The following is a 12,400-nucleotide window of genomic DNA, read 5'->3' on the forward strand; positions in this document are numbered from 1 at the left end:
GCAATCATAGTCTAGTTTCCACATCTTTATGCCTGCAAGACTTTTAGGCCCAAGTAATTCATGAGTTCCTTGAAATTCAGCCTTTTTATAGAGGACAGAAAGCTAAAAAAAACATGTATAAACTGCGTTGTCACTAGTCAAAACAAAAATCTTGTCATCTCAAGTCAACACCATGGCTGTCTGTTAGGCTGCCTGAACAAAAAGATGTTCACAAAGGCATTCTTTGCCTCATCCACACTGCGCAAATGAAGTTTGTCATTTCTGTTTTTGTGTTTGGTTTCTTTGTGTCTGGATTCAATTGTGGGATGCATTTGGGTGAGAGATGTCTGAATGTTAACCGCACCTTCTCGCCTCTACTCGTTGTCCTGCCCGCCCATGCAGACATTACAGGCAGAGTCTGTGCAGATGGAGGAGGAGCTGGCTCGTTTGCGCAGTCAGGCAGAGCTGCACCGGCTGGAGGCAGCCATGATCACGCAGCTGCAGGGGGAGAGGGCCCAGCTGGAGCAGGAGAGGGACGCACTACGCAGCTCCACTGACACTCTCCGGGCCGCAGCACGCAAGGTGAGTTTGCTTGCCTGAGATGGCATGTCCCCTCCCCTCTCCCATGTTTATTCAGCACCAACCCCCAAACCCTTCACAGGTTGACCAGCTGGAGCTGACCAACCAGTCTCTGAAGGTGGAGGTGGAACGCCTGGAGCGGAGCCTGGAATCGTCCCGCCGACGGGAGGCGGACTTGGAGGCAGAGCTGCGGGAGGCAGGGCTGGAGGCAGAGTCCCTGGGGCGGGGGAGGGACCAGGCGGTGCTGGAGGCCGCACGGCTGGAGCAGGAGAAGGAGGTGTTTCAGAGCCAGCTGGATGCCTATCGGCGGGAGGGCAGGCAGAGGGAGAGGGAGGCAGCCCGGCTGAGGCAGCAGCTGGAGAGCACAGCATCAGCCCTGGAGTGCAGTAACCAGAGGGCCTGCTCCCTGGAGGCCGAGCACAGGTGGGGCCCACCTGTCTGAACGCATTGCGGTCTCGGACCTCAGTTACAGACAGCGACTTTACCAGCTTTAGCCAGTCATAATCCATACTGGACCCATTCTCAACTCATTGCATTACAATCATTTAGCAGATGCTCTTATCCAGGGTGACTTATATTGGTCACAATTTTACCCATTTATACAGCTGGACCGAGGCAATTGTGGGTTAAGTACCTTCCCCAAGAGCACAACAACAGTGTCCTTTTGGTTGTGAGCCTTACCAGTATGCCACACTGCTTTACCTGCGCTTCAGAATAATAGAGATTTAAAGGCTGGGTGCAATTCTGAATGCCAGTACAGAAGATGCGGCTGCTTATACAACTATTAAAAACAGTGATTAAGTGCTTGCATTTGAGAGTGCTTGAGATGGGTGTGGTAATGGTGTCACTGAGCAGCAAGTGGTTCAGCATTAATGTTAACCACATGAGTGAGCACCTTCCTGCTGTTTGTGTGTGTGTGTTGATGCAGGCAGGTGTGCCAGGAGCTATCACAGCTGCAGGAGGACTGCACGAAACTGCGTGAGAACTGTGCAAAACTGCACGAGCTTGAGAGGGAGAACAGCCATCTAAGCTCGCTCAACAGCGAGGCCCAATCCCAGCTCAGCACTACTGCCCAGGTGTGTGTGCCTGGTGGGGAGGAGGGGCCTGGAGGGCAGGTGGTAGGAGAGAGAGGAGGGTGGGGCAATGGGGGTTTGGGAGTGGGGCATGGATGAACAGGGAGAGGGTATGTGTATGTTAGGGTTGGTGGGGAAGGGGACTGGGAGCCATTTACAGTAACACTGATGGACCGGCTGCTCTCTCTACCTCAACCCCCCTCAGAAACACTGATTTGTGAGCAGTGCTCAACATTTAATAACTCCATGTCACTTTGATGCAGACAATAAATTGGCAACACATGTCTTTTAAACTTTACGCATTTACTACTGTTTCCTGTATTGTATATTTAGGCTACTTAAAATGTAGTGAAATGTAAAATATGCCATGCATATAAATGAGTCAGTTTTGAATGGTTACATTGTTAAACCATGGTTATATATGGCATTAACGTTTGGGCATTGAGGTCAGACCCTCCAAGGGACAAGCGCCCTCAGAGCCATTCAGGATGTCTCTGCTTTGCTCGCCATCACCCCCCAGTGGCACAAATTGTCATCATGTAAAAGGATTACCTGCTGAGGAGAAGTAGTGGTGTGGGAATGCAATGCAAGTTTCTGAAAGATATGAGGGTGATAGGTATGAGGGTGTCAGAGCAGTATCTGGGCGAGGGGTTGGGCTTTATTTCTGTGTGGATGTTCGAAGTCCCTTTCTTGCTCCCTTCCAATAGGAATTGGTCAATGAGAAGACACAATCCCAGGAGTGGGCGGAGCAGGTGGCAAAGCTGAGCCAGAGGCTCGAGAGACTGCAGGCTGAACAGAGCACCGCCCTCTCCTCATCTCTCTCTCCAATGCTCAAGGGAGGAGAGACTGAAACAGACACTGCATCTCTGATCCCACCAGGGGGCGCCAGACAGTCCAAGCTCCCACACACAGTGATTGTGAATGAGACAGAACCTCAGACCCAGGAACCTTCACAGCTCCCAGGGGCTCAGATCTCTGACAGCCCACCCCTCCCACGAGGGGACCCAAGACTCGGTTCTGAGAGCACCCCACTCAGCCAGGGAGAGAGTGGGGTACAGAGCAAGCTGCCTCAAAATACTGACCCTGCAGGAAAAACTCCCACCCACCAAATGAAAAATGAGACCCTCCCAGGAGCCTCTGCGCTTGGAACAGACAGGAAGGAGTTTCTGAGCGAGAGACTGGTTGAGGTGGAGAGGCAGGTATGTCATGTTTACATTTAATTTCTGAAGCCACTGCCACTGCTGATTGAAACATGCAGTGTGTTTCATTATTGACAGTGTCCGGCTGGGGCCCTCTGCCCTCTCTGTAGCACGTTCCCTCCCTTAATTTCTCCCGCCATGCCTCGTCCCCCCAGAACACGGTCCTGCAGACAGAGCGCGATGTGCTGCGCTTGCAGCTGCAGCAGGTGCAGTCCACCTGCGCACATCTGCAGGAGCAGCTGGACAGCCTGCACAGGCACTCCATCGCCCTTCAGGAGAACTGTGCCAACTTGCAGGCACTCAACGGCAAGCTGCAGGTCAGAGTGCGTGTGTATGCACATGTGTGTATACACATGCATGTGTGTGTGTGTATGTGAGTGTGGGTGTACACACATTTGTGGGTGTGTTTTTGTGTGCATGTGTACACAGGCATGTGTGTCTGTGTGATTGTGTGTATGTGTGCACATACATGTGTGCATATTCACATGTGTCTATGGGCACACCTCAATGTCTTCCTCTCATATTCCATCTGTATGTAGCAGTGTAGGTGTTTATGCCTCGTCTTCAGGCATCCCTATCATCCCCATTCACACATTCTGGCCAGCCCTGACGTTTCTATTGGACTGGAATCTTTAGGATTGAATCCTGCAAGATTCCTCTCTCATGACCATGGACCCCTGGTGGATGCTTCCTGTCAATCTTTGCTCTAGCCATACCACCCACTCCACCTGACAGGGACTCTCTACCCCCACTCCTTTCCTCCTGTCTCCTCCAGACAGAACAGGCAACACTGAGCTCCCAGCATGCATTGGTGTGGGCCCGTTGCAGTGAGAGCGAGGCCCGGGTGGCAGCCCTGGAGGCGGAGTCTAAGGTGTGGGGAAGGGACCGGGAGGAGGTGCTATTACGAGGGGAGGGGCTTCGGCGAGATCATGAGCGGCTGACGGCTCTGCAGCAGAGGCAGGAGGCGGAGCTGGAGGCCCTGCTCTCCAAACACAGCCAGCTCAAAGCCAACTTCCGCAATCTGGAGATGCAGCACCGCGAGCTGGAGGGAAGGTAATTACTGTGACATACACAACCACACCCCAGGGAGCCAGTGTCTCCTCCAGGCGGTGTATGCAGAGGGTTGTGTATACTCATGAGTCAGGATAACTCATACATAAGGTCATAACATGCTTCCATACACAGAATACTGTAGTAGTGCAGTAGTGAGTAGTGCAGCAGATAGGTGGAAACAGGTGATTGTAAAACCATGCGTACTGGAAGCCTACAGTTATTTCAGATTCCAGAATGGTGTATTATATTACATTATTGTCATTTGGTAGATGCTTTTATCCAGAGTCTTTCACACAGTGCATCTAAGTGGCATGAAAAGTTGCACAAACAGGACACCACCAACCACAAACAAACGATCATCAGTGCCAAATATAGTGCTGAGATCTGAAATGTGTGCCTAGATTGACATGTAAGTGCAAAGCAATATGTACAACTTAACGACTCATTCAAAATATAACACATACTACACACCTGCAAGTGAACTTCCACATGCCCAATTACATACAACTCTGAAATGTGCTTCCACATATATAATTGCACATAAGAGAGAAAAGGTTATTCTTGCATTAGGGGATTTAGGTGTATCCTGAAGAGGTAGGTTTTCAGCACCTTGTAAGAGCTCTGTGTACGAGCAGCCAAAAATGGCAGTAAAAGACTACAATGTCTGCAACATACAGACAAGACAAAGAAAATATCAGGGACCACAGCAGCTGTACCAGTTTTCCTATGGCCTGCACCATATTGAAGCCAAACCTCTCTATTTATTTTTGTCGCATGAGTAGTACAGAACTCTAAGCTGGATTGGCACTGGGCCATTTGTCTGAGGACCTGATGCTTATTGTAAGTGAATATATTATTGATGAGAGCAGATGAAGCTCCCAGACCTGAGAAAACTCATTCATTCGCTCATTCATTCATTCAGTAAGTCCATTGTTCATGCATTCACTGGAAGACCAGCGCAGGGCTACTGGCCAGGAGGAAAACAGTTGCTTGTCACTTTGATAGTAATACTGATATGTCATGCATATTCCATTGCGCATTCCTGCATATGTTCAGTGTTCAGGATGTTCAGTGGTCTGGGTGACACAGCACATTGTCAACCGAACTAGGCAGAGTTTCTCTCCCTCAGGTACCGGGAGCTGTCAGACCGTAGGGCCCAGCTGGAGGAGGGGGAGGCAGCCGTGCAGGCAGAGCGGGCGAGGATGGAGAGAGATGCACAGACGCAGGAACAGAGAGAGAGGGAGCTGGAGAGGCTGAGAGAGGAGAATGACGGGCAAGTGACCACTTTAATAACTTTTCTCCCTCCTTCAGTGGCCCCTGTCTGCTTTAACTATGCACCAGCATTGTGTGAGCCCCTTCTGTTTTTCAGACCCACCTCCTGCTCACGGTCACTCTGATCGTGGTCATTCTGGTGCTCAGCCACTCTGCTCATAGTCACTCTTCTCTCCACGATGTGGCTTTTACTGTGATCCTCTGCTCCACCTCTGTACACTTTTAATTGAATTAAGAATACAGTTATCCCCAAATTCATACATAGATCAGCAACGCTGATACAGAGCCTGCATCTTCTCCAGACATACAAACATGCTGTCTTTGCTCAAAATGTTACTGTTGTTTCTATAATGTTCTGTAAATTCATAGATCAATTATTTATAGAATAGAGTGTGTGTTTTGGGTCATATTAATTGTATTTGACTTAGTTTTGCTTGATTACTGGAGCACCCATTTCCTGTCATTAAAGAACACCTGGTTGAAAACCAGAGCTGTAACGATTACCTCCATCCTGCCTATGTTAGCAGAATGAGGGGGCAGGACGTGGGCTTCTTTGGAGGAATCAGCTGTGTATAACCCAAGAATCAAGGCAAAAAGAGATTAGTTTTCAAATAGTTGTGATAGAGAGTTGCTTTCTCTGGCCCTGTGCTGTAAGCTGGATTTTGACCTGGGAAATATTTAACCCAAATCTGAATGAGCAGTGCTTTTCACATACAGAAGAACACTCAACCCTGGATTCAAACAACTCCTTAACTTTACTTCAAAAGAAATGCTACATCTGCACTCAGTTATGAGTTAGTGTGAAGGACACGTGTTGATTAAGTCCAGGGCTTGTGTAGCTGAACCATGGGTATTGTGCACCATCACTAGTCCAGGGTCTTGATGGTTATCCTATTGATGTATCCTCCACAGACTCCATGCCCTGCAGAAAGAGTCAGTGCAGGTCCAAGCGGAGCTCCTGGCCCAAGGCTCGGTTCTGCGGGGCGAGCTGAGTGCAGCCCAGCTGGAGCGAACACGACTGGAGGGGGAACTGAGCACACTGAGGGAACAGAACCAGCACCTGGACCTCAACAATGCCCGCCTGGCCAGCCAGTACCAGGTCCGTCCAGCAGGGGGAAAGCAAGACCCGTAGAGGCCCTTTTTACAGTCCTCCAGACACACATGAAAAAACAGTTTTATACGACACATAGGATATTTGTGTAAACATACTAAGAGATAGAAAGAATGACTCATGTTACAGTTTTTGTTGAGACTAAACACTAAGATGTATGAAACATTTGTCATTGTTGAGTGTGTCTGTTTTCTGAGATCTGTTTTTTTGTGTCTGGGTTCTGTCTGCCTACTTTTGTGTACATTTAAATGTACACATGTGTGCCTAATCCATCTGTCTACCTGTGTGCATGCCTGTCTCTCTGTCTGACTGCCTGCCTGTCTATCTCACTGCCTGCTTGTCTGTCTGATTGCCTGTCTGACTGCCTGACTGTCTGCCTCCCTATCTGTCTGTCTGACTGCCTGCCTGTTCATCTGTCCTTTGTGCTGGTAGCTGCTGACCCAACTAAAAGGGAACATGGAGGAGGAGACCCGGCACCTGATGGAGCAGAACCAGAACCTGGCCCGGGAGAACCGAGCCCTTCTGGAGCGCAGCTTGGAGAGCCGTGACCAACACCACCTGCAGCAGAGAGAGTACCTGTGAGCATTCTGAACACTAATCCTGATATTACTACACACTTACTGATACTGACATTGCTGAACACTCACTGACACTGGCATTACTGAACACTCATAGTGATGCTGCCATTACTGAACAGTCAATGACATAGACAGTACTGAATAGTGATACTTTACCACTTTCTGAAGCACGGTCCCTGTGAGTTTCCATCAGACAATCCATATCCAAATGCCATTGTACACACATATACAACATACATACGGTATATACACGCATTATTTCCCTGATTCCCCAAGTTGTAATGCATATAAAATGCAATCATAGTGTGTGACCCGTTTTCCTGCTGCATTTATAAGGTAAGTGAGACAGTGAGCAGGGAACACTGGCCTTCTTAAACTGAATCATCAGGGGCCTCATTTATCAAGTGACTATAGAAATGATGCTAAATTCATGTGAAAGCAAAGGTTTCAAACGTGCATGTGCAAGCATAAAATGTGTGACTCATAGAGAATGTATGTGGCTCAGGGACACTCGTAAATCAGTCTGGTTCTCTGAGTGTGCAGAAGCACCCTGAGCATGCGGGGGGCCTCCATCGCCTCATGCCAGCAGCTGTGATTTATTCGCAGCACACCGCCACTGTGAATCACTGCAGAGCATGCATCTGAGAGCAGGCAGCCCAGAGCATGCAGCCAAGACCATGCATCCGATAGCATGCAGCCCAGAGCAGGCAGCCCAGAGCAGGCAGCCCAGAGCAGGCATCCGAGAGCATGCAGCCGAGAGCAAGCAGCCGAGAGCATATCAGCTGAGGATATCAGAACTGAATCTGAGTCTCTGGATCCGATGCGAGCAAGGTGAAGTCTGAGGAAAAAAAAGAGTTGATTGACTGTCTTGGCAGCGGACCCAGCCAGCAAGATGAGAACTGCTGTTCAGCTGAAAATTACATGTGATTTTGTGTAAAACTCAAGGCAAAGAATCCACATAAGATTGAGGAGTAGGGTGAGCTGCACTGTCTGTGCTGTCAGTCATGATGGCAGCATGTGTTTAACCACAGTACTTTAGCACTCTGTGGTTAGCGAGGGGCTACCACTCAGTCTATTCCCACTACTGGGCACAGGACTGAAGCACACTACCTACAAACTGCATCAGGGTTACTAGAAGGTGCTCTTAAAAGCAGCTGTGTTCAGGGGTGTCAATGATCTCATCAAAATACACTTGGGAGCAGAAAGACAGCTTCTGATACATAAATGCATGCACTGAGCAAATACATAAAAAGAATAATCTACACATTTAGTGATATCATTTATCACCAATAAAACACCATTTAGCAGGACACATTTCTTTTCACGTAAACACAATATGATGTTTTTTACTACTGGAATGTATGAACAGGACAACTGCACACAATGGATAATATAGGTGTTGCTGGCACCCAGAACTTAGCTGTGAACGCAATGTGTCGTGCTGGAGCAAAATCCAGTTTTAAAATTCAGTACAGGCTGACTGAACGCAATGTTCATGCAGAGTCTGGCAAGAGGAAAGAGACTTGGGCTTCTGCCCTGAAGTGTGCTGTTTCAGTCACAGTTAAACGTGTGTATGCCATGTCCCAAGCTTTTGCACAGCTAAGTACATTTCCATTTAATTGTCGGTTGTGATTAGTTGCTGGTTTTCCCTGTGATGAGTGTTTATGTGATGAGTTTAGAGGCAAGCGGATGTGCCTCCCTGTTTGCTGCAGGGTAGAGGACACTGCAGCCAGACACACTTGCTCATCTCCTCTGTTCTCTCCCTCTCTGTTCTGTTTTTCTCCTGTTTCTCTGCTCCCTATATCACACAACTCTCCAACTCTTTCTCTCTCTCTTCCCTCCCTCCCATTCTTTCTTTGTCAGTCTGTGCCTCTCCCTCTCTATATATCTGCCTCTCTCTGTTTCTCTCCCTCCTCTCTCAGTTCAATTCAAATGTATTTCATTGGCATGAAAGAAATACGTTGTGCAGTTATTTCCAAAAGTTGTTATATAATACATGAAACAAAAACGAGAAGACAAACAGGAGCAAATACCATACATATACCAAATACCAACTACATGTAAACCGATGAACATATACAGTGTAATGGTTAAATACTTTTGTAATAAATTGAATAATAATTACTGGTGTTTGCTCTCTCTCCTTCTTTTTAGGGATAAGTTGAATGAGCTGCGCAGAGAGAAGCAGAAGCTGGTGGAAAAGATAATGGATCAGTACCGGGTCCTGGAGCCCAGTGTGCCACTGCCAAATAAAACCAAGTCAGTCCAAAGTCACAAGCAGAATTAACCAGAAATCAAAGAAACCAAAATCAGAAATCTAGCCCAGAACTCACCCAATCAAAAATCCAATCCAGAACTCACCCAATCAGAAATACAGTCCATAACTCACCCAGTCAAGAAATCCAATCCAGAACTCACTCAAACAAAACCTACAAACCCAAGCCCAATCCAGAACTTGTCCAACTGTAAACCCAATCCAGATCTTACTCTATCAGAAATTCTGTTCAGACTCAGCTAATTCAGAATTTGTGCAACCACAAAGCCATTTCAGAACTCACCATAAACCTAGTTCAGAAGTTGCCCAATCCAAAAGCTAATTTAGAGCTGATCCAATCACAAACCCATCCCTGGGCTAGCCATTGCAGAAAACCAAGTGTAACCCCCAGCCTAAACGCATGACCATTCTGTTAATAAAGCAATAAAGCATCAAAGGTCAGAGAACTGTGATGGCCCCCCAAGAAACAGATGCATTACCACATCCCAGTGAGAGGGCTCAGTTCTGAGAAATAAAAACCCTGAAAAGAACAGGATTACACATCTCCAGCACTGAGACCAGAACCCGCGGCACACCAGAAAATTGAGCAAATTGCTGCCATATTACATTGTTGTCATTCAATGTAATATGGCATGTAAATGCCAATGTAAAGTTTGTCTATGTCCAAAATGATCATGATCATTTACATCTCAGTGAATCACTACATCACATCACCCTCTCAACCTCTCTGTTGCCCCCTACAGGAAAAGCAACTGGATAGCCGATCGGATGAAGAAGTTGATTAAGCCACGAGGTGGGAGAGAAGTCAGAGAGGGAAGAGCTCAGTTCATAGCAGCTGGGAGTGTGGAGAACCTCACAGAGGCTAGTGATTACACACAGTATGCACCAGCTGCACAGCAGGGTGAGAGACTCCACAACGCACACACTGCTTAAAAGGCAGATGACAAGATACAACACACTCCCACTCTCCTTCTCCAACTGTACTTCACTCAGTCTACAACACCTGCCTCTTACATCAACTCTACTACACCCATCTCCTACACCTACTCCACTACACCAATATCCTACACTCACTCCACTACACTAATATCCTACACCCACTCTACTACACTAATATCCTACACTCACTCCACTACACCAATATCCTACACCCACTCTACTACACTAATATCCTACACTCACTCCACTACACCAATATCCTACACCCACTCTACTACACTAATATCCTACACCCACTCTACCACACTAATATCCTACACTCACTCCACTACACCAATATCCTACACCCACTCTACTACACCCATATCCTACATCCACTCTTCGACACTGGTCTCCCACACACACCCTCCTATACAATCTCATACACTCAGTCTACGACACCAATCTCCTACATGCAGTCTCCTTCACATTGGAATGTCATTTCCCCTGCCACAGACCCGCTCAGTGCACCCGTCTCACCCTCTCCCCTCCGGAAATCATCGAGCACAGAGTCTGAGGAGCAGGCACGCGTCGTCCTGCGCTCAGGCCGTCGCAAGCTGGGATCGCGGCACGGCTGGGGGCTGGGCCGCGGGAGAGGGGGCGTCTCGCAGTCGTTCAGCCCTGGGGACCAGCGCCCCTGTCCCCGTGACCGATTCCATTCCCAAGGGGGGGCCACTGCCATCTGGCAGAGCAAGGGCAGCTCCACCCCCAGCCATGAAAGTCTGGTAGAGGAAGAGAAAGGTGAGGAATCAGGTTGTGATTCAGGGGAGCAGTGTGGATTCTGGTGGTGATTCGGGGGAAAGGTGAGGATTCTGGTTGTAATTCAGGGGAAAGATATGTATTCAGGTCATGATTCAGGGGACAGGAATGAATTCAGGTGGTGATGCAGTGGAATGGTGAGGATTCAGACTGTTATTCAGAGGAATGGTAAAGATTCATGTGGTGATTCAGGGGATACGAGCCAGAACAGAGAAAGTCTGCCAGTCTTCATAAAGACACCTTGTCAATGACTGATGTTCACATAAAGAATGGTTAAATGATTCTGTTCCATTTTGGAAGGTTAACATAAAGAATGATGAAATGATTCCATTCTACGTTGGAAGGATATTACCAAGGCTTGTTAAATTGTCCAATGTTTTGAGCTCCTTCTCAAAGTCGAATGACATAATCTAAAGGAAGTGTGACATTTACTTTTTGACCCAGGAGGTCTGGTCCAGTGATATGATAACGCTAGAAAACCTTGAAAAGCATAAGACGGGGTAACTCCAGGACACCCCAGAGCAAGAGAAGGGAGGGGAAGAGTGTTGCACATCATGCTCTGTTGTGATGTATATGTGTGCATGTTTGTGTGTATGTGGTTTCAGCTGAGTGTGAAGACAACGTCATGGCAGAATCAAAGTCTGACCCCCATCGCCTGTCCTCTGGACCTGAAGGTTAGTGAAGAGGAGGGGTTAATGAAAAGGCAAGGAGTCTGTGAACGGGAGGGGTCAATAAAGGGGAGGAGTCAATGAGGGAAAGGAGGCAGTGAAGTATGAGGGATCTGTGAAGGAGGGGGGATTCTATAAATGGGAAGGGGGGTCAGGAGTGAAAGTGATGATGAGGGACCATCCAAAAGGAGGGAGTATTGGCTAAACTGTGGAAAATACTGGAAAAGCATGGTTTTAAAAAGTAAACTGAGTGTAACAATGTGCATTTCTGTCTCTCTCACTCAGAGTCTTTATTGAGTAATGACAAATCCTTGGTGACTAAGACTGACAGCCTGCAGTCCATATGACAGAAGAATTCTCTGGAATAATTTCATTAATGTCATCAGTCTGCATGGATGAAGTCCTGGCCTTTTTACACACAGACTGTTACATCATGCATCCTTATTCTACAGGAAGACAGTGATTCTTACATGCCTACATGCCTACAAGTACAATGAGTTCCCAATTTTAAGGACGCTGGAAGATTTTATGTACTTTTTTTTATACTTTTTTATGCACACAGGTCCATAAGATGTCTTTTCAAAACCATTAAAAAGAAAATAATTTCATTTGTAATTGTGTAGTGCTGGTTTGTTGTGTACATGTATGTGTGTCAGAAAGAGGGAGAGAGTGTGCATGTAAAGTTCCATTGGATTCTCATGATATATATATATATATCATATATTATATTGCTAAATCTCACACACACTCCTCTTTTGTGCTTTATGTGTGTATATATATATTTTTTGCATATATATATATATATATATATAAGTTTATGCACACACATGCAGCACAAAAGAGTGCGTGTGAGATTTAGCAATGTAATGGCTGCCG

The 12,400-nt window shown here is 47.2% G+C and overlaps 1 protein-coding gene across 1 annotated transcript in view; it reads left to right on the forward strand.

Moving 5' to 3' along the window:
* ccdc88b (coiled-coil domain containing 88B) overlaps positions 1-12,034 on the forward strand; it is a 35,497-nt gene extending 23,463 nt beyond the window's left edge. Inside the window, exons 16-29 of the mRNA XM_036548342.1 lie at positions 382-561; positions 641-981; positions 1,487-1,634; positions 2,339-2,830; positions 2,986-3,147; positions 3,606-3,883; positions 5,013-5,156; positions 6,068-6,254; positions 6,699-6,844; positions 8,999-9,103; positions 9,863-10,020; positions 10,554-10,838; positions 11,462-11,530; positions 11,810-12,034. Of these exons, the coding sequence (XP_036404235.1) occupies positions 382-561; positions 641-981; positions 1,487-1,634; positions 2,339-2,830; positions 2,986-3,147; positions 3,606-3,883; positions 5,013-5,156; positions 6,068-6,254; positions 6,699-6,844; positions 8,999-9,103; positions 9,863-10,020; positions 10,554-10,838; positions 11,462-11,530; positions 11,810-11,871 (2,757 nt within the window). The 3' untranslated portion in view covers positions 11,872-12,034. The remainder of the gene's footprint in view (positions 1-381; positions 562-640; positions 982-1,486; positions 1,635-2,338; positions 2,831-2,985; positions 3,148-3,605; positions 3,884-5,012; positions 5,157-6,067; positions 6,255-6,698; positions 6,845-8,998; positions 9,104-9,862; positions 10,021-10,553; positions 10,839-11,461; positions 11,531-11,809) is intronic.
* The last annotated feature ends 366 nt before the right edge of the window (positions 12,035-12,400 follow it).

The sequence above is a fragment of the Megalops cyprinoides genome, chromosome 16 (assembly GCF_013368585.1).
Source record: "Megalops cyprinoides isolate fMegCyp1 chromosome 16, fMegCyp1.pri, whole genome shotgun sequence".
NCBI lineage: Eukaryota > Metazoa > Chordata > Actinopteri > Elopiformes > Megalopidae > Megalops > Megalops cyprinoides.